General features: G+C 46.9%; 1 protein-coding gene across 4 annotated transcripts in view; it reads left to right on the forward strand.

Moving 5' to 3' along the window:
- The first annotated feature begins 3,094 nt into the window (after window positions 1-3,094).
- Window positions 3,095-14,168, forward strand: part of ATAD2B (ATPase family AAA domain containing 2B) — a 204,523-nt gene continuing 193,449 nt past the window's right edge. For all 4 annotated transcript variants that reach the window (XM_063915299.1, XM_063915300.1, XM_063915301.1 and 1 more), the window contains exon 1: window positions 3,095-3,517. In XM_063915299.1, the coding sequence (XP_063771369.1) occupies window positions 3,410-3,517 (108 nt within the window). In that variant the 5' untranslated portion in view covers window positions 3,095-3,409. The remainder of the gene's footprint in view (window positions 3,518-14,168) is intronic.

Genomic DNA, 14,168 nt, shown 5'->3' on the forward strand with positions numbered 1-14,168 from the left:
AAGATCTTGGTGAATAATATGGGGGTGACCTGACCTGCACATGCTCTCAGGGCAGATGGTGACACTCCGTCAGGACCCAGAGTTTTCTTGGGTTTGGCCCTTTTGAACAGTGCCTCCACCTCTTCTTGGGCGACTTGCAGTGCCTAGAGTTGGCCATCGGTGTTCGGGGTATCGTAGAGGTGATTGTTTGAGTTGCAGGGGATTGTTTTTGCGAACCTGTAATAAAAGTGGTTCAGCTCATCTGCTAGGTCTTGGTGCATGGTGGTGGACTTCAATGTTTTCTTGTAGTTGGTTATGGATTGCTTTCCTTTCCATACAGATATGGGGTCACTGGTGGAGAGATCGTTTGTCAGCTTGTCAGAGAACTGCTTTTTTGCTAGCCTGATTTCTTTAGTCAGAGAGTTCCTAGTTTGGTTGTATAGTGCTGCTATAGGCCTCCTCTTTGGCCCGACGAAGTTGCCTGAGCTGGGCGTTGAACCAGGGCTTGCTGTTGTTGTAAATGCGGTAAGTCTTGGTAGGTACTTTTACAACAACAACAAGCCGTGGTTCAACGCCCAGCTCAAGCAACTGCGTTGGGCCAAAGAAGAGGCCTATAGCAACAGTTCGCAAAAAGTCTAGTTACGGCTCTGTGTGTGATGGCCAGACCACACATGCGCATATCTCACCTGGAGGAAGCCTGGTCCAGGAGATGGAACTGAAGCATTGTATTGTGGGTAATGTCCCAGATGTCGGCCAGCCTCCAGGACATTAGCACTCACCGACACCTTTTAACATTAGAAAAGAGTGATAACAGGCTCTTCACTAATTGTTAAATGGGGCCCACTGTGTCTCCAAAGTCTCTCTATACGCAATAATGTCTGCATACTGACTGTAACTTGTGTATTTTAGAACCACACTAGGAGGTTGTTTTTGCTGCTGCCGTTGCTCTCTTTTGCCATTCGCAATTGCGATTATATGGGCAGAAGCTAACCTGAGCATGGGGACGCCCACTGCTGTCACATAATTTCTATCCAACGGCGTAAACTTGCTGATACATCGGTACCATCGTTGCAAATCAGGTCATGTAGCCGAGTCTGAGTGCCTCCATGTATGTGCAGGCTGAACTACTCACTCAGGAACACAGAGGGCTCTCCGGCAGCAAGTGAGATCGCAACTGCTTATTTATGCATGCCCATAAAACGGTCATGACACGCCTGCGTTTATTTGTTCCCACCTGCAAATGCTGATTTCATGTCACTCACTTTGCGACTCATTCCCCGGTGTGACCATCATTGAAGTTCACTCACTGAGCATGCGCACTGCGGCTCAGACGCATGCGCAGTATGAAAACATCAACCAATGCGTACAATAACCACTTTGTGACAGCACCTGAATGAGCCTCAATTAGCCCTGTTATCCTGAGTAGGTGGTTTTGGTAACGTCACACACGTAGGAACCGGCACAGAGACCATGAGGAATGCAGTGTTCCTAAGAAATGTCTCAATAAAATTGCACCTCAAATGGTCTCACATTACATGAGTCCCAGAAAGAGACATTGGTTCAATATAGTCTCTGACAAAGAATGGTTACACTGTAGCAAAGCAGTAACTCATTTTTTTTTTTGTTACAGCTGAACAAGCAGGGATAAATAAGAGACAGAAATGAACGGGCTGTGATTTTAACTCCTAGAAAAATGTCTCATTTAACAAAACCTATGAGCAGGGCCTTGCTGTCCATCCAGCAGCTGTGGCAAATGCCACAAGGGCCGATGACCAGATGTGCCGGTCCGGCCAGTGCCGCTGAGGGAGGGCCCAGCGGTGTGGATTTGGTTCCGGGCCACCAGCAGATTACAGCTGGCGCACCGGCAGGCAGGCATGTGAGAGACAGTGTCGCCGTCATTTTGAATCTGGTGCTGGCTGCGAGCTAATCAGAGCTGAGGTTGCTGTTGATTGTCTGCCGATCGGCAAGCTCCGATTGGTTCACGGACAGCTCCGATTAGTTCACGGTTGGTTCTATATTGGAGTGGGAGAAGGGACCTTCTGACGTACCTAGGGGAGGAGACACGTCACCAGGGGGAGGAGCTGCGGCCGAACAAGGTACCCGAAAAGTACCCTCGCGGGCTCGCTTCGCTCGCCACGCTTCGGGCACGGTGGCTCGCTCCGCTCCGCTTCGCTCGCCACCTAATTACTAAAGGTAATAGTTGGTGGTGTGGATACTAGACCAACTGTACCGCTGGCGTAGCTCCTCCCCATTGTGTCGTGGCTCCTCCCCCTGACGGAAAAGGTCCCTTAGGCCACTTGGATCTAGCCTCTACCATTAGTTCACGGCCAGTGCCATATTTTGTTACCTGGGGGGCCACCAATGCTCTTTATGTGCACAGGACACCAAAATGTGTACTGTCCCAGCCGCAGGCCGCAGCGTTCCGCTTCCGCGGTGGTGGTGTTGGGGGAACACACACTGCTGCTCACCGCCGCTCTGCATAGCCAAGCAGTGAATAAGCAGCACAGCTTCTATTCACAGAGCAGGGAAATCCTGGTGGAGTCTAGTAGAGTAACGAGAATGGGGGTGTTGTGTAGCTCCGCTCTTATTCCCTGAGGCTCTGCCCCCTTTGCGGGCCGCCCTGGTGTGCCAAGGGTCCTGATCCACTGGCCACCAATGTTGGGAGGTACGTGACAGTAACGCATGCAGAGATGTGCGCTCTTCCCAATGATAGAGTGTCAGAATTACCAGCGAAGAACTGACCTACTCTTATATTTGCTATTTGATACTACCAAAAGTATAGCATAATTATAATGCATTTAGAAAGTGCACAAACTTATTTTAACTTTGATTACATGTTCTTTATGTCCATGCTTAAGCACAGATGACTTAATGAACCTCAGTCACACTGATGTAATAATATGTGCTTCAACATGGATTTCCTTATAACCTGGACTGTTCAGGAGCCTGGAGGACTGAGTTTAGAAAACCAAATCCTGGGATAAGCAATAAGGAGCACAAGCTTTAACAAGATAGATCTCTGGCCATTAAACCACTGAAAGGAAAATACATTTTCCAACCTCTTTTTGTTTATTTTCCCTACACAAACATGGCGCCCGCAGCCTCACTCCCGTCACGTGACGCGACCCCCGCACCATAGAGCTGGCGGCGGCAAGCGAGCGCTCCCTGGCGGCCGTTGTAAGCAGCGACGGTGCCCGCCTGGTGAGCAGCCAGCCCAGCAGCAGAGAAAGGGAAATGGCGGCCGGCGGCGGCTGTGACTGATCCGGAGGGAAGCGCGGAGGGGGAGAAGACAGGGCCGGCGGAGGTGTCAGCTGCTGGGGCCGTGCATGCCGGGCGGCCCGGGACACAGGGCGAGGACAGCAGCAGGGACAGGGGCGGCCGGCAGCCAGGGAGGGAGCGGGGCCTGCGCTGCCCACCGGCCGGCACCCAGATGGTGAAGACCCGGAGGAGCGCCCTGAAGGGCCCGGGCGTCAAATTCATCTCATCCCGCACCCGCTCCGGGCAGAGGCGGCTGGCTGGGAGAGGCCAAGTGGGCAAGGTGAGGGGGGAGGCCGGGCAGGAGGAGCAGCCTTTGTTGTCTCCCTTTCATTGTGCTGGGGTCTTCTGTACATGGACTGACCCATAACCCTGTGTATGTATTATTATTGTTATTATACGTCCGTTTATACAGTGGCCAGTCTGAGATTTTTTAATATATATATATATATATATATATATATATATATATATATATATATATATATATATATATATATAGTGATATACTTCTTATTCAGTGTATATAGAGAGATACACGTGTATGTATGTGTGTGTATGTATATATATGTGTATGTATATGTGCAGCATATTTTGTTGCGCTTTACAGTTAGAACAACAGTGATAAAGCAAAACTGGGCAAAAACAGACACAGAGGTAGGAGGGCCCTGCTCGCTAGCTTACACGCTATTTGGTATAGAGTATAAGGTAATGTTTGTGATTGTTATTGTTGTCATGCTGTGTATTGTATACAGTATGTGTAGCCCCAGCACTACCAGTTGATGTATTTGGGGGGGGGGGGGGGGTTACATAATGTGCAGCCTATGGGTTTTACTATGGAGTGTATGTGTGTATATATCAGGAGGTCTATCATGCATGTGACAGTTTTGACCTTCTTTGTTTCTAATGATGTGTATAGATATAAAACTAGTCCTCGCTATAAGTGCGTGGTCGGTGTGTGTAGTGTGGGTGCAGCAGGTGTTACTGGCCTGTGTGTGTTCTGCATTGTACAGCACAGAAGTTCTGGGCCTGAGTGTGGGAAAGCTGGCGGGTGCCCTCCACCTCTGGTGACAGACCCTGCCCGGCGCCCATCCTGGCATTAACTCTCAGCTATTCCTTGCATGTTAAACCTGACCTTACCCAATGTGAGCCGCCTCTCTCAGGCACGCCTCTGCCAGCTGGCCTAACGTGCTGTTCCTGTCCCATCCCCGCACACCGTCCCACCCTCCCTGTCATTAGTGTAATGAGTGCGTTTATTTGGTGAGCGGTTCCCGGTGTCACTAGGGACCTTCCTTGTAGTAATACTAGAATGTAATTGCCCCCCAGCCTAACATGAGTTACAGCTTGTATGGTATGTCTTCCTGATCTACCTATAACAGCAGATATGGGACAGGGCGGGGGTCACGATTGCTGCAATCCCACATTGTCTTGCTGTGTATTGAGAAACTCCCCCATGAAGCGTGTGACTCGTTGTATTATAGTTATACAATAACTGCTGGGTCAGAGCAATGAGCTGGATGTACAATCCCACTGGCTATCTATCTATCTATCTATCTATCTATCTATCTATCTATCTATCTATCTAGCCCTGGTGCCCTCCTGGGTGGGTGCTATGCCATTATATAGAACATATTATAGTGTTGTCCCCCCCCCCCCCTCTTTGTGCAGTGGCAGATGCATGCAGATAAGTTTTCCTAAGCTGTAAAACTCTGGAAAAGTCTTAATTTAATGACGGTGCTCTCCAGAAAGACATGAGATTAGAGCCTGTTTGGCACAATAAGGTGACGTATCTATGGTGTCTATGCGCCTCTGGATTGTGGTAGTGTTACATGCTGATGTCAGCGCAGGCACACAGCGAGCAAGTTCATCTGGGGGCAGCGAGCCGCTCTCTCTGCCTCCAATGTAAACACGGAGAGCCAGCTGGTGAACTGAGAACGTGCGCTCGCTTCCTGAGGGGCTGAGATTGTTTCTCTCTCTCCAGGTACGTGCAGATTAGACAGTTTATTGGTGATGGGGCCTTGAGCAAATTCAGGGGTTGCTCCATATGGAGCACTGGCTTACATAGGCTAAGTTATTTCACGTGGTGCGCTGTGAGCTGCAGCTTTGCTTATCTGCCTGTGCAGGAGAGATTGACCTAGGCTGCAGTCATGCACAAGGGTCTGGTGTGCTGAGGCTTAAGGTCCATACACATTAGACGATGTCGGCCAGTCGGCGGCCGACTGTACACACTGAGTGATATGACCGCTCGTATCGCTCAGTGACGTCACACCTCTGCCAGCCCTGCATGCAGGTCTTGGACGACAGTCCAGATCCTGCATGCATGCACTGACGACAGCAACGATTGTTGCCGACCTGCAGTGCCGCGCATCGGTCGTCGCTGGCGGCATACACACTTGCTGATAAAATGAGGGACGTCGCTCAGGGAGGGGGAAAATTACGTCGCTCATTTTATCGGCAAGTGTGTATGGGCCTTTAGCCGGTCTTCAGATGTGTCCACGTACACCTATCCTCAGGTCACGCCAAATAGCATTAGATAGTAAGCTCCTCAGTTCAGTGCCTTCCTTACCTATGTTTGTTTTAGCATGCCCTAAGCAAAACAGTGGCAGGGCATGCTGGGATGTGTAGTTCCTCAGCAGCGAGAGTGCAACAGGTTTCTTACTCCTGTGTTAGGAAAGTGTAGGAATGCTCAACCCTACTAATACTGTTACATAAGCTGTGGTGACTTGTTATATGACTAGTTTCCTCCGTCGTAGGAGAAGGGCACAATCTGTGCGGAGTCTCTTTATTGTTGGCACATGCACACCCTGTGCTGCACCCTGATGTGCTCAGTGTAATGTGGATTTTCTGGTTATGTAGATGAGCTGTGCCTCTGCTATCCTCTCCCGGCACTCTCGTCCTGCATTATTGAGCACACAGGGTCCTGAAGTCATAGTTGCAGCTGCAACATCTGGGTTCTTGAGTATGAATGTCAGGACAGTTCCCTGTTAAGTTCCTAAAGCCAGGCCTGGCCAACTTGTGGCACTCCAGCTGTTGTGAAACAGCAAGTCCAAGTAGGAAGTGCTAAAACTCTGGCAGGGCATGCTGGGATGTGTAGTTGCACCACAACTGGAGAGCCACAGGTTGGACAGGCCTGCCCTAAGCTAATATGGATGCTTATTGGTCAGTGTTGTATGATCCTCTCTCCATTTCAGTAAAATATTGTTACTTAGAGGGAAGTTCAGTTGCAGGCAGGGACATCCGCCCAGCTGTATCAGTGCAGCAACAGATGCAGCTTACGGCAGGCCAAACTTGCACACAACTGCTTGCACCCTCATAGGAGAGTGGTCACTTTTGTGCGAATCTGGGATTCACCTAGGCGTCCAAAGAGTGTGAGATGCGGTTTCTGGTGTTTAAACGCTGCGGCAATGGCCGTTTGCATCCTTCGCCATCAATTAAGGCCCCCTACCCCCTATTCTGAAACAGTCAGATGCAAACAGACTGCGTAGCAGAGTCACAGATTTTACTATAAGGCAGAGTACACCCACCCTACCAACAATGGGGTGTTTGATTGTTTATGCTCTAGCGTTATCGTCTGAAGTCCTCTGCAAATCATTAAACGTGCCTGGAAATCTCACCATTCAGGAACTGTATGTGGAGGGACTTTAGCCTACAAGTTCATTTAAGGCCGGTGGCTATTTCCTGCTGCGCTGTGTGTATACTCTGTTTATACACGTGGTATCGCAGCAATATCACCTTGGTTTAGCGATGTGATGGCATCGGATAACTGTGTTCCCAAGTGGTCTGTAGCCTGTGCCCCTGCCCTTAACTCCTCTGTATATCCAGGAATTTGTGGCGATGAACTGTTGCAGAGCTTGTCCTGACCTCATTCCAAAGACGTTTGCAGTTTAATGAGGAAAGCAAATGTTAAAGCGGCAGCACATACGCTGTTGCCGGAAAATTATAACGGATCGGCATTTTATTTGCTGAGCGTTTGGAAGAGGATTTCATGATTGGGGAAAATGCCCTTTATTCTCGGATATACGTCTTCCCGCTTCTAGGAGAGGAAATAAATTGGTTTTCTGTGTTGAACAAAGCACTTGTCTGGGAACCGGAAGATGTGCAGCAGAGTAGTGGAGTACATTAGGATTATTTGGGGCACATATAAAGCAAAACGCACTGACTGCAGGAATTGCCCCTGACAGTGACCGTCGTATGACACTGAGCTTCTATGGATCCGAGTATACCTGTTTCTCCAGGTTCCCAGTCTCTGCTCAGCTGCTGATGAGGACAGACTTATGAGGGCTGAGATCACTCTTATTTATTTTAATTCACTTTCCAAGTTTAGTAAGTGTGAAGCTTTGTGTGTGAATAATATATAATAAAAATGTTTTTGGTGTGATGAGCGGGTGTCTTTAAGGAAGAAAAGCGTTAGAAGGGAACCTAATTTTAAAGCTTGGTACACAGACAGCATGGAAACGATACAATGTTGCTCACGATTTCCCTTAAACTCCCGGACAAACGATATTGTTCGTACGCACTGAGCGATTTTACATATGACCAAACGATGTACACGAGTCATCCGGTACTACCAAACTGTTGGGTATCAGCCTAATTTAAATTTGTTGTTGGTAGCGTACACACTGGACAATTTGCACCTAGTTGTAAGCGGCATTTTGGACATTGAGTTGCATGTACAGATGACCTTTCACCTCTCTAGTGACCTGCCGGAGTGCATACAGCTAGTGATACCTGCATACACACTGGACAATAAAACAAATTTGTCATAACAATGTGTCCTTATGGGCAGATTTGTTTAAAATGTCGTCTAGTGCATAGGTCTGCAAACTCGGTCCTCGTTACCCCACAGTGTGCATGTTTCCTGGTCTCCTCACGGAATCGCAAGTGAAATAATTAGCTCCACCTGTGGACCTTTTTAAAATGTCTGAGTAATGAATACACCTGTGCACCTGCTGGGTTACCTGCAAAACATGCACTGTGTGGGGTAATTAGGACCTAGTTTGCAGACCTATGGTCTAGTGAAGTGGTTCTCAAACTCGGTCCTAATTACCCCACACAGTGCATGTTTTGCAGGTAACCCAGCAGGCGCACAGGTGTAATAATTACTCACAGACACATTTTAAAAGGTCAACAGGTGGAGCTAATTAATTCACTTTTGATTCTGTGAGGAGACCTGCAAAACATGCACTGTGTGGGGTCCTGAGGACAGAGTTTGAGAACCTGTGCTCTAGTGTGTACTCGGCTTTAGGAACAGGTGATAATGTGTTCCCATACAGGTGCCCACAGCAGTGTAATAATCCCTGAGCTGTGGGACTTCATGAAAGAGGTTGTTCCTTTGGAGAGTATGTGGTAAAGGAAGGAAGCCTAAGGTGACCATTTTTATCCGTTGTTATTGGGGACAGTGAACACAGGTTTGGTACATCCCACTGTTTTGTTCTTATTGATAAGTAAGTAATCCAGTAACAAAACGCCATCTGCCAGCGCTGTGACTGTGGGAAGGAGGTGCAGTCTCTTTTTGGGAACACATATAGCTGTCATATTTTGTGTAACCTCCCTAATGAGCAGTGCCCAAGAGCATCCCTGTAATTGACGCTGGTCGCTTTCAGACTTACTGTAAATGTATTTGAAGCGACAGTTTGTAATGAAATAGGCCCCATCTGCACATCCCTCTGAGTTTAGTTGATTGCATGATATGAAGGTTTAGGAACTGGTATGGCATTATGTTGCTCTGTTAATATGCTTATTTGTGGTTCAGTGACATGAGTGTCTGCAGTATTGCTTGCTTGGCTAAGTATCATATTAGGGGGGCATTCAATTCTGCGCACTGTGCTGCGGCAATGTCCGGCTGTGCATGTCGCCGCTTAATATGGTAGTCAAATATTGTTATGTTTTTTGGCCATCTCTATGGGAAGCGATGGATAATTAACTATTAGGGGGCTATTCAATTCACAGGAATTTAGTGACCAGGCTTAATGACTGGTAGGTATTTGGTTAATTTCCTGCAACCAGCCCTGAGGCTGCATTTATTGCTGGTTTCTGCACGCAGACTACTGAGGTGTGAGCAGGCATCCGCGTTAAGTAGTGCTTCGGGCTGGTCGCGCTTCAGTGCATTGCGTCAAGCAATTCGTACGGTATGTGCCACTTTGGGGTCTATTCACAAAGCAGTGATAAGAGTGGAGAACTTGCCCATGGCAACCAATCCGCTTTAAAGGAAGCCTTTATCAAGTACATGCTATAGCTAGAAATTAATTGAATACTGGACACTTCGCCCGGACGTTAAATACGTAGATAAATTAGTACCGCCTCAGTCGTCACTAGGTGCCTTTACCTGGCTATTCCAGAGGCACGTCACTGCCATCAGGCTGGATTTCATTGCCCCCATAGACTGTTGAATTGATGTTTTTAAGATCGAAGGAAGGACGTTCCACCTTCAGGCCGCTTTAATATGTTGTACTGTGTTTGTCTTCCTGCTACATCTACGCAATACTTAGCGGTCTGTGTGTTTCCACAAGTTGCCCTACTGTACGTATGGTCACACATGTCCAGTTTTGTTTGACAGGAAGAAGACTTGTCCTCATGGATTGTCTTGTCCGCATTTACAGACCTGCCTTATAAACGTTTTGGAGTTGGGTTCTTATTGAGCATCGCAGGCGGTTTCTGGCCACTGGCGTACTAGCAGCAGTGCGCACAGCCCGCATCACGGCTGCGCTGATATTAATAATCTTGGTAATTAATCTGCTGGCTCCATTTCATATTCTGACAAGGTGTTTTTCTTCTTGTAATGTGGATCATTACTTTATATACAGATATTAATATAAGAAAATATACAGATATATACAAAAAATATACAGATAAAATATAAAAAATATACAGGTATTAAGGCAAATACAGTTAAAGGTTTATTTGTTCTTTTTATGGATATTTGATTTTATTGAATTTTTATATATATTTTGCCCCATGTGAAATAGCTGATTTGTCCTGTTTAGTAATAAGGTTTAAACACTGCTGCGTGTTCCGTCTGCTGTAATAGAATAACGAAGCCATAAGTTAGTGCAATACAGCTCATACAGTGTCCTCACACAACCTCTCCAGCTGTTGTGTTAATGCCAGTATACCCTCACAGCACGCTGGGACCTGTAGTTTCACTAGTTGCTCCCCCTGTTCTACAAATTAAATTGTTTGGAGGTTCCTTGTAGTTGCAGCTAGAAAACTTCCCCCAAAGGCTCCTGATGGTGGACTTGCTTTATTAGAAAATGAAATGGTTTACTAGAATGCGCTGTTCGCGTGGGTCTTCCGTCCTTCCCTGTCCAGCTGTTGTTGGGAACCTAGCGCAGTCATCTGTCAAACACACTCTGCTGAGCCAAGTACAGGGAAGTAGAAGTTGTGAAAGTGCTTAGTTAGGGATCATGGCGAATGTTCTGTCTCCTTGTTTTACGTTTAGTAGGGAAATGGGAAAGACCAACTCGGCGTCTGCCCCTGAAATTGGCGTAACCAAATAAAAATGACCTTATAAATGTCTTTATTTGTTGTGTGTCTGCAGTAAATGAGACTTATGAACTGTTTCATTCTTGTTGAGATTGACGGAAATTCAGTTTTAATTCTCTACATTGCTAAGCTGGAGTTCTGCAGAATTGTGTAACACTACAGTGAAGTCATACACAAAGGTGTGCATGGAACCTTATAGCAGCAACACCGGTGCAAAAGGAATGTAGTGTCGTAATGCTTATATTATGGTTGACTGTACATTAGCTTAGCCCATCCTACTTCATACAGCCGCATCATGATAGTCACGCAGGAAAGCAGACCTAGAGCACCGTCCACTGGTGTCAGTAGCCTTAGAGCTGTTCTCCCTGGCCCCATGGCATTGGGTATTGCAGCTATAAATGGTTAATTATAGAAGAATAACCATTTTGACGCTGGTGATCAAAAAGTAACTATCGTTTGGTTGCAACAAATTGTCTGCTGGGGCAAGGTGACCATTTGGAAATAAGTTGCAGTTTTTTTTTTCATTTTGTTTAATGTAAAAGATTTTAAACGTTTTCTTTCAGCCGTCTTTTATTCTAGACTTACCTGGTCCAGCTGTCCTGAAGTGACCCACAACCGTATCTGTTAAGAAAAGATAAATAAACCAATGTTTTGTTTGCAGTCTTTCGCATCACTAAAATAGTCCAGCCGGGAGCTGCCGGAACTATTTTCCTATCTTTAACATTGCTCTATACTATAACATGGCGGTTCTCAGGGTTACTTCAGGTCAAACCCGTGGGAACCACTATGAAAAGTGTAATGTTAAAGCTGGGAAAGTAGACTCCTCCTCCACAGTATTCGTGTTCTAAGCAGTCCACTTCTTCTATTTATTTTTAATCGCTATCGTTGTGGACCACTTCAGGACAACTGGATCAGATAAGTATAGAATAAAAGAATGCCGTCTAATAAACGCCGGACTGAGTTGCAAGAGTTTTTTGTTTTGTTTTTTGTTTTTGTTAAATAAACAAAAACAATGTTTGCTTTTGTTGAAATTTCTTTCTAGGTGCTCTGCAGGTCTCAGCTGGCCCCGGTACTTGTGGTTCGCAAAGTGCCAGCTTGCCTTGGCGGACATTTTTTCATCTGGCAATGCTGGGACTTGTAGTCCTCCAAAGACCAAGTATGCGCTTAAAATAAAATAAAATAAATCTTTTCGTTTTTTTTAAAATGTATTTATTAACAGTCTCTTTTATATAGCGCAGCAAATTCCGTAGCGCTTTACAACTGATTTATTAACTTTTTATTTCCTGCAAGGTCCTGAGGATATTGAGAAGATCCTAGATGCTGTTGGCACCAGGGCAGGCTATACCTGGGGAGGGGGGGGGGGGGGTGGATGGTGCATGTGTTTTTGCATTTCCAGCTCTCCAGGGAAAGCCAGCCCTGGTGCCACCTGGCCTGACACTTGATGGTATCTTGGTAGGGGACCCCCATGCTGCTGGTCTCACCTCTATGGTTCCAGGCTAGGGATGGCCGTTAGTGGGCTGTCCATTGATGGCACATAAACCATCTATGGCGAACCATCGATGATTTGCACCACTCATTGGCCACTGCTGATAGGAGCTGGCCAGACCTAGGGCCAATCAAAAATAGGGACAGAGCTTAGTGGGCCACCCCGGGGGGAGAGGGGATTGGGTGAATTTGCTAAGCTCCATGCCCAGAGGGATGAATAACTATTCAGTTCCACTCAGCCGTCGATGGCATAGAACCATCGACATTTGGTAGTAAGCAATCAATGTTTGGCAACTATCAATGGTTTATGTCCATCCCTATTCCAGGCTGGTTATTTTGAAGCCATGTGGTACCCCGCATGGGTTTTCCCTCCTTATTTTGCTCAATAAAAAGTAAGGTGGACCCACCTATGCTTTTTTTAAATTATATTTTCTCATACGTCCTAGAGGATGCTGGGGTCCACTTCAGTACCATGGGGTATAAACGGTTCCGCAGGAGCCATGGGCACTTTAAGACTTTTTCAGAGTGAACTGGCTCCTCCCTCTATGCCCCTCCTCCAGACCTCGGTTTAGAAAATGTGCCCAGGTAGACTGGTAGCACTCTAGTGGAGCTCTACTAAAAGACTTTGTTAGGTTTGTTATTTTCAGGGGAACTGCTAGCAACAGTTTCCCTGCTTCGTGGGACTGGGGGGGGAGAGGGGGGGGGGGGGGGGGGGAAGAAGTAGGAACCAACTTCCTGAATAGTTTCATGGCTCTGCTTCTGCTGACAGGACACCATTAGCTCCCAGTGATCGCGCTGAGCCAAAAATAAAGTGGGTCCCAGGGACCCTTCACTTTTAAAAATTGGGGTCCTACCGGTCTTTTTCTGGGTCCCATTGGAATGAAGGTTCTTATTAATTTTAATCTTGTTTGGACACTACAAAAGTGTTGCAAGATGGGGGGAAGGGGGTGACAGTGCTACTGGGCTGTGTAGCATGCAGGACACCCTGCACCAGAGCTGTAACTAGACATTTTGGTGCCCTTAGGCAGAAAGTGAATTGGTGTTCCACCACTCAGACCAAAAAGCATAGGTAGTGCGCGGCGCAAAATTTTAGGGGTGTGGCTTCATAGGGAAGGGGCGTGACCACATAATAGTGTCAATTCACATTACACCACACAGTAGTGCCGCTTATACACATTGCACCAGGTAGAACCTCCTATGCACACTGCACCAGGTACAGCACGTCATACACTTTGCACCAGGTACAGCACGTCATACACTTTGCACCAGGTACAGCACGTCATACACTTTGCACCAGGTACAGCACGTCATACACTTTGCACCAGGTACAGCACGTCATACACTTTGCTCCAGGTACAGCACAACATACACTTTGCACCAGGTACAGCACGTCATACACTTTGCTCCAAGTAGAGGACTTATACAAATTGCACCAGGTAGACCACGTTATACACATTATGCTAGGTAGAGCACGTTATCATACACATTGCGCCAGGTAGAACATGTTATACACAATGCGCCAGGTAGAACACGTTATACACAATGTGCCCGATACAGCACGTTATTATACACATTGCGCCAGGTAGAACACGTTATACACAATGCGCCCAGTACAGCATGTTATTATACACATTGCGCCAGGTAGAGCACGTTATCATACACATTGCCGCTAGGTAGAGCAAGTTATCATACACATTGTGCCAGGTAGAACACGTTATTATACACATTGCGCCAGGTAGAGCACGTTATTATACACATTGCGCCAGGTAGAGCATGTTATTATACACATTGCGCCAGATAGAGCACGTTATCATACACATTGCGCCAGGTAGAACACATTATACTCAATGTGCCTGGTAGAGCACGTTATTATACACAATTGCGCCCGGTAGAGCACGTTATTATACACATTGCACCAGGTAGAGCACTGAGGCACATTGCAGTAACCACTTATGACTTCCAGTTGC

This window comes from Pseudophryne corroboree, chromosome 4 (assembly GCF_028390025.1).
Source record: "Pseudophryne corroboree isolate aPseCor3 chromosome 4, aPseCor3.hap2, whole genome shotgun sequence".
Lineage (NCBI taxonomy): Eukaryota > Metazoa > Chordata > Amphibia > Anura > Myobatrachidae > Pseudophryne > Pseudophryne corroboree.